The sequence below is a fragment of the Cydia splendana genome, chromosome 4 (assembly GCF_910591565.1).
Source record: "Cydia splendana chromosome 4, ilCydSple1.2, whole genome shotgun sequence".
NCBI lineage: Eukaryota > Metazoa > Arthropoda > Insecta > Lepidoptera > Tortricidae > Cydia > Cydia splendana.
The window spans coordinates 12,550,602-12,568,788 of record NC_085963.1 but is presented as its reverse complement, the minus strand read 5'-3'; the positions used below and the strand labels follow the sequence as shown (position 1 = coordinate 12,568,788).

General features: G+C 41.0%; 2 protein-coding genes across 3 annotated transcripts; one reads left to right on the top strand and one right to left on the bottom strand.

Annotated features, from left to right (window-relative positions):
• Positions 1–2,433: 2,433 nt before the first annotated feature.
• LOC134789882 (DNA-directed RNA polymerase II subunit RPB1) lies at positions 2,434–10,560 on the top strand. Its single transcript, XM_063760556.1, has 7 exons — positions 2,434–2,541; positions 2,816–3,085; positions 3,242–3,548; positions 3,921–4,212; positions 4,517–7,944; positions 8,222–8,413; positions 9,183–10,560. Exons 1-7 carry the CDS (start codon positions 2,461–2,463, stop codon positions 10,319–10,321), a joined length of 5,709 nt encoding a protein of 1,902 aa, XP_063616626.1. The 5' UTR covers positions 2,434–2,460; the 3' UTR covers positions 10,322–10,560.
• A 2,089-nt stretch (positions 10,561–12,649) lies between these two features.
• On the bottom strand, positions 12,650–17,032 carry LOC134789933 (acetylcholine receptor subunit beta-like 1). Of its 2 annotated transcripts, none has more exons than XM_063760659.1 (9): positions 16,877–17,032; positions 16,171–16,307; positions 15,727–15,881; positions 15,152–15,242; positions 14,602–14,949; positions 13,846–14,039; positions 13,417–13,575; positions 13,081–13,345; positions 12,650–12,844 (listed from the first exon to the last, which is right to left on the bottom strand). In XM_063760659.1, exons 1-9 carry the CDS (start codon positions 16,935–16,937, stop codon positions 12,680–12,682), a joined length of 1,575 nt encoding a protein of 524 aa, XP_063616729.1. In that variant the 5' UTR covers positions 16,938–17,032; the 3' UTR covers positions 12,650–12,679. The 2 variants fall into 2 exon arrangements, with proteins under 2 accessions (XP_063616729.1, XP_063616730.1); XM_063760660.1 differs by having other exon boundaries at positions 13,081–13,324.
• Positions 17,033–18,187: the final 1,155 nt, after the last annotated feature.

Below are 18,187 nucleotides of genomic sequence, written 5' to 3'. Positions count from 1 at the left end.
GGGCCAACGCCAACGAGGGACGCAGCCATGCGGTAGAATGAGATAGCAATATCACTTGCTCCCTCTAACGCATAAATGCGGCCCAACGTGAAGAGGAGCCATAACAAGAATACAACCCTTGTGACCTCTACGTAGTGTACTCCGGTAGAAAGCAGGGTTTCGTATGTTTAAATGGAAACGTGAGGATAGTGAGTGACTGTGGTCCGAGGTAGTTCAAAAACCGGACAAGTACGAGTCAGACTCGCCCACGTTCCCGTACTTTTTAGTATTTGTTGTCATAGCGGCAACAGAAATACATTATCTGTGAAAATTTCAATTGCTATCATGGTTCATGAGATACAGCCTGGGGGCCGATTTTTTAATTTCGACCGCTCGATTTCGTGTATTTCGTTCAATAATATCTCCAGTACCCGGCATTTAAATTCTACTAATAGAATTGAAAACGAGTGGTCAATACCACTCGATTCCCAATTTCTATCGCTCGTATTTCAAAAATTTGCATTTCGCTGTTCTCCACCGATTTTCGAGTGACGAAATCGAACGCTCGAAATTCATAAATCGGCCCCCCGGTGACAGACGGACAGAGGAGTCTTAGTAATAGGGTCCCGTTTTTACCCTTTGGGTACGGAACCCTAAAAATAGAGTGTACAGGTTTTTGAATGGTCGGCACCACGGGCGTAGCCAGGTTTTAGTATCGGGGGGGGGGGGTTCAAGAAAATAAAACGACTAAAAGTACATAAAATAACCCTTACACAAGAAAAATATTAGAGACTAGCTGTGCCCGCGGTTCCGCCCGCGTGGAATTCTGTCTGTGTCAGTAAGCGGCTAATTTCTAATCCTAATTTCTCTCCCTCTCCCCTGGAGGCGGAACTTGAAGTAAAGTTGACAGATGGATATGCTAGAGGACAGTAGACCAGATAAAATATTTTAGGTACCACTAAATAAAACTACATTCCAAAATCAATAGTTTATTTACCCTTATTATAATTTTACACGTGATTTTAACGACAGAGTAGGTGTATATCGGACGATACAGTAAGGTATACGCACGCGAGCGAAAGCGAAGCGGCCTGCCTGGCTAGAGCGCCACTCACCGTGGTCTTCTTCAGACTCCTGAGGAAGAGCGCGTGCCGTTTGTAACCTCAATGCGTTGCGAGACTTTCGCGAATAATTCGATTTTTTTCGGGAAGGCATGGAAATGTGTATAAAATGCGAGTCCCAAATCGTTTGACTCCGCAAACGACCAGTGCCGGATTAAGATATTTTGATGCCCTAAGCATTTCTAGACCATGGTGCCCCCTCTCCCTAGGGTTATCAAGATTACATTGAATTTTTTTGGTAAATTGAGTGACGTTCATTGCCGCATTACAGCTGAGAATGGAAATCAGTCATATCATTTTATCACGAAAATTGACAGTGCCGTAGCAGTAACTTTGCAACAGAGTACCTAATGCTGCTGTAGTCGCCATATCTTAGAATGTAATTGAAAACGCGAGCGGAGCGAGCGCGAAAATTTTTCGATATAAAAACGCAATTTGATAGACAGTTGTACATTTTTACTTTTTAGTATGGAAATCAGTCACATAATTTTATCACGAAAATTGACAGTGCTGCAGCAGTAACGTAGCAACAGAGTAATGCTGCGGCAGTCGCCACCCGAAAGTCACCTTTGTTATATCCTAGAAAGTAATTGAAAACGCGAGCGAAGCGAGCGCGATAATTTATCGATATAAAAAACGCAATTTGATAGACAGTTGTACATTTTTAATTTTAGTATGGAAATCAGTCACATAATTTTATCACGAAAATTGACAGTGCTGCAGCAGTAACGTAGCAACAGAGTAATGCTGCTGCAGTCGCCACCCGAAAGTCACCTTTGTCATATCTTAGAAAGTAATTGAAAACACGAGCGAAGCGAGCGCGAATATCGATATAAAAAACGCAATTTGATAGACAGTTTTACATTTTTACTTTTAGTATGGAAATCAGACACATCATTTTATCACGAAAATTGACAGCGCTGCAGCAGTAACATTGCAACAGAATAATGCTGCTGCAGTCGCCACCCGAATGTCACCTTTATCATATCTTAGAAAGTAATTGATGCGATCCGATAATCGACGATGGCGGAGAAATCGAAAATCCAAACCACCGTATACTATAAGGTAATAGTTACTAATCAATGAAATATGCCGCACGCCTGTTCTTATTTTAATTCTATGAATGTTAATATTCTGAACTTTTCGGGGGGGTTTGAACCCCCCCCCCCCCCCCCCCCCCCCCCCGGCTACGCCCGTGCACCATGTACCCACCACACTCTTAACCAAAGAGCTTAGTATTAGTAGTATAATTTAACTACCAACTAATACCACCATACTGGGATATTTTTTTTTGACTGTGGCAACATCTGTGAAAATCGTACCAAAAAAACAAAATTGCCATAAGTCAGAGCCATTCAAAATGGCTACCACGAATGACTCTAAGGCGCCCGTGCGCCAAGTAAAAAGGGTACAGTTTGGTATAATTTCACCAGATGAAATAGTAAGTTATGAATACAGTGTTATTTTAAGTTCCCTTTCAAATAACAATAAAATAAAGTTACGGTGTAGTGGCTGGATTTGTATATTAGACACATGTCTTCACGGGTCACGCAGTTGTGCTTGTATTGTGGTGTTATCTGTTTTCCTTGTTCAAGACAAGTCTATTTGTTTATCACGGTCATAATTTTAGTGACCTTTCATTTTTGTGATATCTATTGTGAAATACGTGTAATGCTGTGCTATGTATATCAACTACACTGTAAACACTTTTTTAGCGACGTATGTCAGTCACGGAAGGGGGTATCCGCTTCCCCGAAACCATGGAAGGCGGAAGGCCCAAGCTTGGGGGCCTTATGGATCCTCGACAAGGGGTGATCGACAGAAGCTCTCGATGCCAGACGTGTGCTGGCAACATGACAGAATGCCCTGGACACTTTGGCCATATTGATCTAGCCAAACCAGTATTTCATATTGGATTCATAACAAAAACTATAAAAATATTAAGATGTGTTTGTTTTTATTGTTCAAAACTGCTTGTCAGTCCGGTAAGTTATCCATTTTATGTTGATTTAAACAACCACTATTTTCACTCATAATTTTCATTTCAATTTTATAAAAAAAATATACATTTTATGTAACTATGTAACATTTTGTAAGTTTAGTGCTAGGTATGAATAATCAAAGTTATTTTTTTATTCCAGACAAATCCAAAGATAAAAGAAGTTGTAATGAAGTCAAAAGGACAACCCCGTAAAAGATTAACATATGTGTACGACTTATGTAAGGGCAAAAATATTTGTGAGGGTGGAGAAGACATGGATTTGGGGAAAGAAGGAGAGGAGGCTAAAAAAGGCTCGGGCCACGGAGGTTGTGGTCATTACCAGCCTTCAATCAGGAGACAGGGACTTGACCTTTCTGCTGAATGGAAACATGTCAATGAAGACTCGCAAGAGAAAAAGATCATAATTACGGCAGAAAGAGTTTGGGAAATTTTAAAACACATTACTGGTGAGGATTGAGTTAGTTATGCCACTTGGTGGACAGTTTTTTTTTATAATTATACTCCATGCACTTTATTAATAATGAATGAGTAGATAAAAGGGTTTTGATCTTATCTTTGTCTACTAACTTTCATCATCAAGACTGATTTATTTTCCTGTTTGATCCTTTTGCAAGACAGAGAAGATAATATATGTTTGTCAGTTTTGCATTTTCACATTTCGCTACAATTTTCAATGTAATTTTTATTATATTTTGATATAATGGAAAATTTTAAAGCAATGAAATGTGATAAAAGATACCTTTACAGAAAACAAGTTATTGATCCATTTATACACAAACATAAGTACATTGTTTTGGTAATGACTGTTTTATTTCCAGACGAGGAGTCCTTTATTCTGGGAATGGATCCTAAATTCGCCAGACCAGATTGGATGATTGTCACAGTTCTACCTGTACCACCATTGTCAGTGCGGCCCGCTGTGGTCATGTTTGGGGCTGCCAAGAATCAGGATGATTTGACACACAAACTTGCTGACATCATCAAAGCAAACAATGAATTACAAAGGAATGAACAGTCGGGTGCTGCAGCTCATGTTCTCGCTGACAACATTAGAATGCTTCAGTTCCATGTAGCCACTTTTGTTGATAATGACATGCCTGGTATGCCAAAGTAAGTTAGTCATCTTGTTCAGTTTTGTAATTTTAGTGAACTGAGTGTTGACCCTCTTAAGTAAGGACTTAAATTATCTCTAATGCTATCAATACATTAATTGGTAATAAACATATGTATGAAGGCTGGAAGTTGTAGTGGTAAATTTAAACTCATTCATATGGTATAGTAAAATAAACTGGTCATTTCTTATTACATCATGAAAAGTTCTTGATGTTTTGTTACTTTCTCTATATTTCTGCATTTCTCTGACCTCATTAATATTTCATAGTATCTCTTATGTATTGGTTTGCTTCCTTTTCAGAGCCATGCAAAAATCGGGAAAACCACTCAAAGCAATCAAAGCGCGACTGAAGGGCAAAGAAGGAAGGATCCGAGGAAATCTCATGGGAAAACGTGTTGATTTCTCAGCACGTACTGTCATTACGCCAGATCCGAACTTGCGTATTGATCAAGTAGGAGTACCCAGATCTATTGCCCAAAACTTGACATTCCCAGAGTTAGTAACACCATTCAATATAGATAGAATGCAGGAGCTTGTACGGCGAGGCAATGCTCAATACCCAGGGGCTAAGTATATTGTTCGCGACAATGGAGAGAGGATAGACTTGAGATTCCACCCAAAACCATCAGATTTGCATTTACAATATGGATACAAAGTCGAACGCCATCTGAGAGATGATGACTTGGTTATCTTCAATCGTCAGCCAACACTACACAAAATGAGTATGATGGGTCACAGAGTAAAAGTACTGCCATGGTCAACATTTCGTATGAATTTGAGTTGTACTTCTCCTTACAACGCCGATTTTGACGGAGATGAAATGAACTTGCACGTGCCTCAGTCAATGGAGACTCGTGCCGAGGTAGAAAATATTCACATAACACCCCGACAAATTATTACTCCACAAGCTAACAAACCCGTCATGGGTATTGTGCAGGACACTCTTACTGCGGTTCGAAAAATGACTAAGAGAGATGTGTTCTTGACCAAAGAACAGGTCATGAACCTTCTGATGTTCTTGCCCACTTGGGATGGTAAAATTCCTCAGCCTTGCATTTTGAAACCCCAGCCACTGTGGACTGGAAAGCAAATATTTACCCTGATCATCCCAGGCAATGTAAACATGATTCGCACACATTCCACACATCCTGATGAAGAAGATGATGGGCCTTACAAATGGATTTCTCCCGGAGACACAAAAGTAGTAGTAGAGCATGGAGAGCTCCTCATGGGAATATTGTGTAAAAAGTCACTTGGTGCCTCTGCTGGTTCTCTTCTTCACATTTGCATGTTGGAGCTGGGCCATGAGACTGCTGGCCGATTTTATGGTAATATTCAAACTGTGATTAACAACTGGTTGTTGCTGGAAGGCCATTCCATTGGTATTGGAGACACTATTGCCGATCCGCAAACATATCAAGAAATTCAGAGAGCTATAGTTAAAGCCAAGGATGATGTCATAGAGGTCATACAAAAAGCTCACAATATGGAGTTGGAGCCTACGCCTGGTAATACTCTCAGGCAGACATTCGAAAATCAAGTGAATCGTATTCTTAACGATGCTCGTGACAAGACTGGTGGATCAGCTAAGAAATCACTGACTGAGTACAATAACCTCAAAGCTATGGTGGTATCAGGTTCCAAGGGTTCCAACATTAACATTTCCCAGGTTATTGCTTGCGTGGGGCAACAAAACGTTGAGGGTAAACGTATTCCATTCGGTTTTCGAAAGAGAACTCTACCACACTTCATCAAAGACGATTATGGTCCTGAGTCCAGAGGTTTTGTAGAAAATTCATACCTTGCCGGCCTGACTCCTTCAGAGTTCTACTTCCACGCCATGGGAGGTCGTGAAGGTCTTATCGATACTGCCGTAAAGACTGCTGAAACCGGCTATATCCAACGTCGTCTCATAAAGGCTATGGAGTCTGTAATGGTTCACTATGATGGAACCGTGCGTAACTCTGTCGGACAGCTTATCCAGTTGAGATACGGCGAGGACGGCCTGGCTGGAGAGACTGTAGAGTTCCAAAATCTACCAACTGTGAAACTGTCAAACAAGGCATTTGAAAAGAAATTCAAATTTGACCCTTCAAATGAACGTTACCTTAAGAGGATATTCAATGAAGAAATTATTAAAGAGCTCACGGAATCCGGTTATGTAATTGCCGATCTTGAAAGCGAATGGGAACAACTGAACAAGGACAGAGAAGTGTTGCGTCAAATCTTCCCCAGTGGAGAATCTAAAGTTGTACTCCCATGCAACTTTAAGAGAATGATCTGGAATGTTCAAAAGATTTTCCATATAAACAAACGAATGCCGACAGACCTAAGCCCCATCAAAGTTATACAGGGAGTCAAGGACCTTTTGAAAAAGTGTGTCATTGTAGCTGGCGATGATCGCTTATCCGTTCAAGCTAATGAAAATGCCACTTTGTTGTTCCAATGTCTAGTGAGATCTACACTTTGCACTAAGTTTGTTGCCGAAGAATACAGATTGTCAAGTGAAGCGTTCGAATGGTTGATTGGAGAAATTGAAACTCGCTTCCAACAGGCTCAAGTGAACCCTGGAGAAATGGTGGGCGCCCTGGCCGCGCAATCTCTCGGAGAACCTGCCACGCAGATGACACTGAACACTTTCCATTTTGCTGGTGTGTCGTCCAAAAACGTAACCCTTGGTGTGCCGCGTCTGAAGGAAATTATTAACATTTCAAAGAAACCAAAGGCGCCTTCTCTAACCGTGTTTCTAACAGGCGGTGCGGCTCGAGATGCTGAAAAAGCTAAGAATGTGCTTTGCAGGCTGGAACACACGACGTTGCGTAAAGTGACCGCTAATACAGCTATTTATTATGATCCTGATCCTCAAAATACAGTTATTGCTGAAGATCAAGAATTCGTAAACGTCTACTATGAAATGCCTGACTTCGATCCTACAAAGATTTCGCCCTGGCTTCTGCGTATAGAGTTGGATCGTAAGAGGATGACAGACAAGAAACTTACCATGGAACAAATCGCAGAGAAAATTAACGCCGGATTTGGAGATGACTTGAACTGTATCTTCAACGACGACAACGCGGAAAAACTTGTATTGCGTATCAGAATCATGAATAACGAAGAAAGCAAATTCCAAGACAATGACGAAGAGACGGTAGATAAAATGGAAGACGATATGTTCTTGCGCTGTATCGAAGCCAATATGTTGTCAGACATGACTCTACAGGGTATAGAAGCTATCGCTAAAGTATACATGCACTTGCCTCAAACGGAGGCGAAGAAACGGATCATTATCACTGAACAGGGAGAGTTCAAGGCTATTGCCGAATGGTTATTGGAAACTGACGGTACTTCTCTTATGAAAGTATTGTCCGAGAGAGACGTCGATCCGATCAGGACGTTCAGTAACGACATTTGTGAAATATTCCAAGTGTTGGGTATCGAGGCTGTGCGTAAATCAGTAGAAAAGGAAATGAACGCTGTGCTGCAGTTCTATGGTCTGTACGTGAACTACCGACATCTTGCGTTGCTTTGTGACGTGATGACGGCTAAAGGTCACCTTATGGCTATCACCCGTCACGGTATCAACAGACAGGACACTGGCGCGCTCATGAGATGCTCCTTCGAGGAAACAGTGGACGTGCTGCTGGACGCGGCCAGTCATGCTGAAGTGGATCCTATGAGAGGCGTGTCGGAAAATATTATCATGGGACAGTTGCCAAGAATGGGCACAGGTAAGTTTCAAATAACACATTGCTATTTCAATAACCACAGAGTTCAAATGAAAAGAAATTCATGAAAACATATTATAAATTACTACTGTTTTTCGTAAATTCTTGTTTGTAACTTGTATCTTCATTATAGTTTTTGCCTTTATTATTTTGTATCTCTTATATTTATAAACATAACAGTCTTGATTTTTTTTATACTGAAGATTAATGTGAAATAATTATTTCCAAACAGTCTTGATTTTTTTTATACTTAAGATTAATGTGAAATCATTATTTCCAGGTTGCTTCGATTTACTCCTCGACGCCGAAAAATGCAAGCACGGCATGGAAATGGGAGGTCTCGGCGTCGGCATGGGCGTCGGCGGCGGCATGTACTTCGGCGTGGGCACGCCGTCCATGACGCCGCTCATGACGCCTTGGTCCACACAGAACACGCCGGGCTATGGCAGCAGCGTCTGGTCTCCTGGTCAAGGTATGTGTTGTAGATAGAGAAAGTTGCTTCGATTTACTCCTTGACGTCGAGAAATGCAAGTACGGCGGCATCTGTGCGTTGGCATGGGCATAGGCGGCGCCATGTATTTCGGCGTAGGCCGCCCATGATGCTACTCATGGTGCCCTGGTCCACTCAGTCTGGTCTTCTGGTCAAAGTATGTGTTGTAGCTATGGAAAATATTTACACGGAATTTCGGGAGTGAAGGTAGATTTCAATCTCTCAGATCTCAATCTTTTTTAACGCAACGCAGAACGCAGAAGTTATATCAGAAACGCATTTAAAGCGGGTAAGTTTTTAACCATGATAAAATTGATGAAAACAACAGTTGCAGGGATAGGCGGGAAATTAGAATAAACGTGATCTTATTAGGCGGGCTCTACTGTATTTCAATATGATTTTTTCCATAATTATTTGAAACTATTTGCTTTAACCTTTTAGCCGTCATTGACTTGATATAAAGTCAGTACATTTCGTGTCTCACACGCCACGACTTCATATCAAGTCGTGGTCTTGGTCAGGTTTGTTTACATGCAATTTTTACATGGCGTTGTTGACACTTTATTACTTCATTGACGTGGCGGCGAAAAGGTTAAGTAAGATTTGAACCCGCAATCTTAACCACACTGCCACTGTATGTAGATATGAGTTAAATTACTTAAGTACAGACGATTCTTTTTGCTGATGTTTAACTTAAGTAGGATCATTAACTTACTGCGTGATTTTATTGATTATTGAAATTGTATTCCAGTTGGAAGCATCATGACCCCCGGCGGCCCATCGTTCTCACCGTCCGGCGCGTCGGACGCGTCCGGGCTGTCGCCCGCCTACAGCGCGTGGTCGCCGCAGCCCGGATCCCCCGGCTCGCCCGGCCCGCCGCTCTCCCCGTACGCGTCCCCGGCCGGCGCCTCCCCGTCCTACTCCCCCACCAGCCCCGTGTACGCTGCCGCTTCTCCGAGCCTCACCCCCGCGTCCCCGCACTACTCTCCCACCAGCCCGTCCTACTCGCCGACCTCACCCAATTACTCCCCCACGTCACCGATGTACTCGCCGGCCTCGCCGAGCTACTCCCCCACATCGCCTGGCTACTCGCCGACCTCGCCGTCGTATTCGCCCACGTCGCCCAGCTACTCGCCGACGTCGCCGAGCTATTCTCCGACCAGCCCGGCTTATTCTCCCACGTCCCCGAGTTACTCGCCCACTTCGCCCAGTTACTCGCCGACGAGTCCTTCCTATTCGCCTACGAGTCCGTCGTACTCGCCGACGAGTCCCGCGTATTCGCCCGCATCACCGGGATACTCGCCGTCGTCGCCGAGCTACTCGCCGACCAGCCCCGTTTACAGTCCCGCGTCACCGAGCTATTCTCCATCGTCGCCGAATTACACGCCGACTTCCCCCGCTTATTCTCCGACGAGTCCGTCGTACTCTCCCACGTCTCCGGCGTATTCACCTACTTCGCCCAGCTACTCGCCGTCGTCGCCAAAATATTCTCCGACTTCGCCAAATTACTCGCCGACATCCCCGTCGGTTGCGGGCGGCAGTCCGACATATTCGCCGACCAGCCCGCAATACTCGCCGACGAGTCCTCAGTACTCGCCGGCCAGCCCGGCTTACTCGCCTTCATCGCCCCAACACCCGGGCAGCACGCGTTACTCGCCGTCCTCCCCGAACTATTCCCCATCTTCACCGAACTACTCGCCGTCGTCGCCGGGCTACTCGCCCTCGTCGACCAAGTACTCGCCGACGTCGCCAACGTATACCCCTACGTCGCCGAATTACTCCCCCTCGTCCCCTGCCTACTCTCCTTCTTCCGCCGGTCCGACCTCCTACTCCCCGACTTCACCAAACTACTCGCCGACTTCACCGTCGTATAACGAAGATGACGATTAGGTTATAAGTACTCAAAATTATTGTTATTGATTTATAATTCATATTCGGTAAAACGAATTTCCTATCTTAAAAATACAAATTTTAATTCATACATTGTATTTGAAATCTGCATCGCTTAAAAGCTTTGCTGAAAAGTATTTAAGAAATATTAAATTAGGATAAGAAAGAATGACTGTTTTCGGTGTAAGGAATAATAAAGTTTGTGTTACATAATGTTAGTGTAAATAAAATGTCAAAAATGATACTGAGTTTTATTTGGGAGTGGAAAAGGAAGCAAAATAGTGTCAGTTTTTCGCACGTAAAAATTTATTAAAACGACATGGATATAAAAGTAATGAGTGGACAAGATATTTTACAGTAAATGCGTAAGTATAGTTAGTGCTATAGGCCGAGTTACAAATAACTTACTTATGCCATAGATTCCAACTAAAACCAGGATCTTTCAAGCCCATATAGAGATTTTGATTTAACGATGATACTTGCTCATTTCTCAGCTTTAACAGTATTCTAATTAAGTATCTCTAATGATAAAAACAAAAAACTTCTTCAGAAACATCTATTATAACGCTAATATGATTGTCTTACTCTATAGGAGACCCCAGTCGATATACATTTTTACTCAACTCGTCAACTACATTTACGTTTACTTGCTTGAACATTATTTCTAATATGATTTATAATTATATTCAGAAATTATAACCAGTGATCGTAAATTTTCCAGCATTTTTGGTGCAGCAGAGTGGTTTTAACGGAATTGGTATAGATAATTTCAACTGAAATGGTAAATTAAGGTTAATATTAACGTAATTAACGCTAATTTAATCATTAGGGTTGAAATTATTTATACCAATTCCGTTAACACCACTCCGCTGCACCAAAAATGCTGGAAAATGTACGATCACTGATTATAACAGTAAATACATGGCTTTTCATCTCGGGAAGCTCTTAACTAAATAGATTAGCAACAAAATATATCTTCGTTTTCAACAATATTTTTGTTAGCCTAATAAGTAGTAATAAATGTAATAATCTCCAGAATTAACTCGTAAAATAATGAGCATAGAAATTAACGAAAGGAAATAGAGTCAGACCAAGAAGAGTGCAGCGGATTTGATAGCCCACGCAGTGCAAGTATTATTATAAACGTCAAACTTCTATGAAATTATGACTTATAAATAACACTGGCACTGCGTGGGCTATCAAAATCGCTGCAGACTTTTCGTGACTTAACTCTAGTACATTTAATGATAAAATTTCTTAAGACTATGATTTAAATTACCGCGCTATTACCTCGTCCCTAATTACATGTCAAAATACAAACTTATGTCGAAACAGTATTGTGCTTTTACGCTAGGTAAACTTCGAACACAGCCATTTTAATTTCTATTAATTTATTGTAATACCCTATTATAATCTTATTTGAACTAATAACTAAGTCAATATGAACTAAGTGCTTTATTGTTTAATACCTAAACTTCCGGCTCCTAATTCGTTTTGAAGCTCTAGATTGACATTGCTGGACTAGCTCGCAAGTAGGTATAGTATAAAACCATGTGAGTTCAGTTATTAGTTGGTTATTAGATATACGCAGCGTAGGTAACGTGTCGCTGATTACCCACCTTTTCATACTAAGGCTTATCATTATCCACAGAAAAGCGCCTAGGGGTTAGGGGTTGGTCTGTGTCATTATCAAAGTCATGTAGCTACATGCCCATCATATGCCGCAGAGAGCTTTTGCGGCTTTAGGTCTCTACTCTTTCGCACATTGCGGCCAAGTAATTTTTCAAGCTTGTTTTTTCCATGGATACTTAAGTAGGCAGGACGAAAACTTACTCGTAAGAGAACGGGCAGTGTTGTCCACAACAATTATAATACATTGTTAAGAAATATTATGTAAGACATACTGTCAGAGCAATACATACACAATATTTAGCTTTCTGTCTAAGTGATTAAGCTTGCTAATTAATTAACCAAATTGTTTGACTGCCAATAACCGTGGCCAATTTAATGATAAGTAGTCGTTAGGTATGCAGATTACGTATTGGAAGCATGTGTAAGTACAAATATATATGTTTTATTACCTACTGTCAATTATAATATAAAGCTGGAGCGCCTTAAATATAATTAAGTATCTTTAGGCAATACTTAATAATTTATTTGAATAAAACTGAGCATTGTTTGGACTTAATTTGCAAATCAACAATATACTATACTGTTATAGATACTGGTATCATTACATTATTATTTTAAAGGAAGAAGTAAGTTGCTCTGGAAGTTTTTTAACTGGGTTGACTAATAAACAGTAAGCAACTCTAAAAAAGATTGTATAAATAGTTAGCTGTTTCTTGCAGTTTGCATTTACTTCCCCCGGTATATTTCGATAATACGGTCTTGGTCAACGTATTCAAAGATGTGTGGGGCATCCATCAAGATGCCGACAGTTCCAGCAGTGGTCACGATGAAGAAGATGTACAGCTGCAATCTATCGATCACCATGGCGACGTACTTCCAATCCTCGCGCGTCTGCAGAGATTTATAACATGATGTTACAAAAGATGTCTATAAACCGATTAGGTAGGTACCGAATATAATGGTAATTAGATAATGTAAGCGTGTATTCCCATTTGTCCCCGCCCCACGTGACCGCCGCTATACATGAGGCGGAGACAGATGGGAATGATTCATATGAATGCACCTATTCCAATTTGTACCCGGCCGGCACAAGCCGAGTGGGTATACACCATGTAAGATGGGCTTACCTGAATGTAAAGGTCTTCGTTTCTTAAATGCTCTGCGATGAATTCGACCGCTTCAGTTGCTTTGGCGGCTTCAGGAGACAGAAGAAGGGAGTCGGAGCTCTCTGACTCTCGTCTCTCGCCAAGGCCGAGCCCGCCGAGCGCGCCTAAACCGCCCAAAGCGCCCATTTCGCCACCGCCTCCAGCCGCCCGATTGATCTTGCAGTTAGGATGATGCAAGTCAGACAGCTCCATTGCCTCCATTTTGCTTTGGTTTGCACCGATAGCACTGAAAAGATAAATATAGGTTCATTCGTGAAGAGGTTAATGTTTTGATTAGCCCACAATATCGTGCATTACCTGATGTGCTTGGGCAGGTCGTGCGGGGCGGCGGCGTGCGGCGGTGCGCCCATGCCGGGCATCTCCATCATCCAACGTAGGCGGGTTTTGCGTGGACGCCGCATTAGCAGCGCGGCAGGCAGGTAGTGTAAGAACACACTTCGAATCCAAAGGGGCATGCTAAAAATAAAAGTTACAATTAAGCTTTCTATTTATATTTATATAAGGTCAATATGTCCAAGTACTGGGCAAGAAGCATAAGATGTACCGACGATCTCATAAATGATCTGGGTATAGACGAAGGCAGAGCACTACTGGTTATTATGGATATCTTTAGGAGAGACGTTTTTCAGCTGATATGATGACGATGACTTGGAAAGCGCGCGTAGCTTTGTGCCTAATTTATAATAAAGCTAATTGTGTCTAATTTATAGTATTAATGACACTCACCGATGAGTTCTAGGTCCTCTGAAGTTCCAGTTGATGATGATGACCGTGACGAGGATACTGACGGTGTTCATGATGAATGTGAACAGCAGGTACTTGGCGATGAGGGGCAGCACGAGCGAGGTCGGCGGGAGGATTTTCGATACCAAGAGTAGAAACACAACCAGTGACAGCAAAATGCTGATACCCAGTGTGACCTAAAATAATAATTACCATTTATTTATACTTTTAATCTTTTAATTTTAAGCACCACCTTAAATTCTTTTTAAATTTGAACTAAAAAAATAAAATTTGTTTTTATATTGTATATACTTATTGAAATTACACGAAGGTAATCTTGCTCGTAGGTGCTTATTTGGTGATACGAGCTAGATGCATTGCGACTATTGCGAGATACCTAAGGGAGGATCTTATCTCAAATACATTCATAGTTTGTCATATTTCCTACCTACATACGGCTCGATTCGGAAAATGAATTAGATTTCTACTAGACTTCAACAAGTTACGATACCGGATAATTTAAAGATATTTGTAAGATAGATATGTCAAATTTGACGTTTCCGCGATTCTGGAGGTTCTCTTGAACGATTTCGACAAGTTATGACATGACTTAGATATCCAAGTCATATCTAGTCGATATCGAATGTAGATCTAGTTGATCTCTAAATCGTCTCAAGATCTTGTGATTATCTCGAAATCCGAATAGGCCTGTTAGGTCTTTAGAAGTTTAAATATAAAAAGTACTTATGATTGCGTTACCTTTTCCCCAGCTTCCGCAGGCAGATAGAATACCAACACACAAAGGAACGAGATAAGCACGGTCGGCAGAATCAAGTTGACGGTATAGAACAAGGTCTTCCTTCTTATAATAATGTAAAACGTAATGTCCGTCTCAGTAGGATGGTTTCCTTCATAGATGTTCAAATACGCGGGCACTTCTATGATATCCCATGTTCCAGATTTCCAGTAATCAGACAGATCCACGAAATTCTTATTGTTGTATAATGCGAGAGATACTTGATCGCCGTTGAAAGTCCAAGATCCGAATTTCATGATACAGGTTTGTTGATCGAATGGGAAGTATGTTACATCGATAGTGCATGAACTCTGTAAAATTAAAACAAAATGTACTTAGGTTTTCACACTTCCTATTCGGCGGGATGGCTAGTGTCTGTACCACTACTTACGGAAGTAAGTATTAGAGAGTATTGGAAAAGATAATACCAATATGTCTATCATGGTAGAGGCAATTGCCCTTAGAAGGCCTTACCTCCCCCATCTGATCTTACAAATATTTTGGTTTGGTTACCTGGTATATGGCAGGGGGTACCCAAAGGACTTCGCCATTAGGGTAGATGAGAACGTTAGATTTATATCGCACTTCGTAGTTGCCGTCAGCGCTGTAACAATGTGTTTATTTATTATGATTATTATGAACAATGTCATTAAAAGCATCATTCAAGAACGACAACATTGTTGCATTGTCAAACTGGAAAATATTGTTAGAAATGAAATTAATAAATTTTATAGTCTTAAAGTAGACATTAGCAGCTTCCGTAATAATTTTGTCTATTTTAATGCTATTTTATAAATCAATGTTGAATTGCACTCCTGCACTATACAGCTGACCTCGTGTAATGTGTAATCGTGTGCGGTCAAAATTTAGTACATTAAAGCGGGTATCTTGTATGCATATTATGTACCTAGAGTCAGACCAAGAATAGTCTGCAGCGGATTTGGTAGCCCACGCAGTGAAAGTGTTATTTTAAACGTCAAACTTCTATGAAATTATGACGTATAAATGACACTGACAGTGGACTATCAAATCCGCTGCAGACTTTTTTTGGTCCGACTCTAACTATTACTTAAAACTTTGATACTAACTTGTTGAAGAGCACGATATCCGGTTTCCAGACTTTGTCAGGGGGTAGTCGCAGCACACCGATGCCTCCGTAGTCAGCTTCGTCCCACATCAGCTGATAATCCATCCATACTAAACGTAGCCACACATTCGATTTCATAATTTGATTCTTCTCGTTCTGAAATGTTATTTTTTCTAATATAATAAACAGAAATGTTCTTATTGGGTGTTTTAGTAATGATTGCTCAATCACGTCAGAACGGCTAAAAAGACTTAGATGTACGAGTAATTTAGCTCACTTAGAAGTTGTTTGATCTGATATCTACTGTTTATCTACAAGCCGTTTTCGATTTCGAAGTAAATAGAGCTTAATGCGTAGGGCGCCATTGATTACCAAAGTATTTATTAAATCTAAAGGACATTCTAACAGGTCACGGACATTAAGTAAAATGGACAATGTGACATACAACGTTGATAAGCTGGACGAAAGCTAGGCCAAACCGCACGTCGACCTTCTGTGTCATGTTTTGCACCGGCCGTATGAGTTTGTTGTATCCTCGGAATAGATCGCGCACTAGGCGCTCTTCGTCCTCTGAACACCATCCTGTTAAAACATCCACAATGTATATATCAGTATTTAAACGTTTTCTTTCGATTATAATAGCGGAATTCTTAGATTCGCACGTATCTGTCACCCGCTTGGTTCCGTGATGCTGCAGCGCTCGCAGATCAATAAGACACGACCGCGAGATGAATGTGCATATAACTACGTGAAAACTGAACAGGTATTAAAAATATTATGATATTCTTCAAAAAACACTTTAACTGTATTAGAATATATAATCAAATATATATTTGGAAATTGAATCGTTACCTAAGATTCTAGGTAGTTGTTGTGACACTGTTTAGTTTTTACTAATCGGTTCGTCGTTGGTTTGCTTTTGTTAATTATTAATGAGCTTTACACATAACTTGTTTAGTTAAAACTCGAGTCACACAAATAGTTTAATACACGAAAATGCATAAATAAAAATACATATATTAAGTAATTGTTTAGTAAATGTTTCTTAACAAACAATTCCTTTTCATAAACACCGCTGTTACTGTTTGATTAAGCATAGGTATATTTATTTTGTCAATGTTGTTTTGTTTTTTTTGTGTATCGTAACTGACCTGAGTAGAGCACGGCGAGCAGCCCCGCCAGCAGCAGGCAAGCGCGCGTCCCGCCCGACATGGCGGCTCTCTGCCGCGAGTACCGCCGCGCGCCGGGTCCCGACCCACTCCCTATCTATTCACAAACCATTCCTTACACGACCGGGAGCTGTTCTCTTCTTACCCTCTAAATTCAACAACTTAGCGCTAACCAGAGCTCAAATTTATACTGGTCCGCTTGTGGCGATGTCTATGGAAAGGGTTTTGAATAACAGCTCTGCCTTTTAAACAAAAAACGTTATAACGTAGCTCAAGTCAAGACATACATACTGCATTTGTCTTAGTACATCTTGACAGTAACAGAGGTTTTCAGGGAAGTCGCTCTCAGGGAATACACTCTACTTCTTGACGTTTATTGTCTTAGAGTCGATCCATGTTTTTAGATTTACCCTCATCAAAAGTTAAAGGGCAAAGATTGTTTAAAGGGATAAATCTTTCTATTTACTTAAAGCATCTTTTGGATAAGACATACAAGACATTATCAAATCAACTCGACACACTCTAATGTAGGTACACTTCTTGTATCAAGAACATAAGTATCAATATTAAACGAATTTTAAGGTTTAACTCTTGCGTGTTAGTTAGGTACTCACGCAGTGTGTTTCAGACTAAAAATACGTCAATTAAGAATAAAATTACTTTATTTTAGTATAATGACACGACAGTTTAAATTCGAAAATTACTTTCATAAGGTGTCAATCTGAGTGAGTACCTAATTACCTACCTCAGTTTTCTTTTTCATACCCTTAGCATTTGAATTAAATACTTAGCAGAGTACTTAAGCATTTAACGAATTGCTAAATGCAGCGGTTTACTTTGATAACGAGGCGAAGATAGAGCGAATACCGAGCAGTAGGTACCTATAAGAGCGGTTCCAGTGACCTGCAATAACCCTGCACTCTACTAAAGCCGCCCGCCCGCCCAACCACCACTTAGCGCTAAAATGTACAATACAGACAAAACATGCTCAGGAAAGCCTTACGATTTTTGCGATACATGGGTACCTACGATTTTTGCAACACCTGCCTAATGGTACTTTCGGCTTACGTAATACATTTGTACTCATCGTAAACGTCAGCAGTAAATTCGGGGTAGGTACCTATTTTCCGAGAGATAAAGAATAAAGAAAATATACGTCATCATTCCATAATATGCATGAGATTAAAATTTCGTGGATTTAACGAAATGATTACTTACTTTCCTTATCGAACGAGCGAGCGAAGCGAACGAAGTTCTTACATTCGACTTGGGACACGCGGCTGGCTAGGGGCA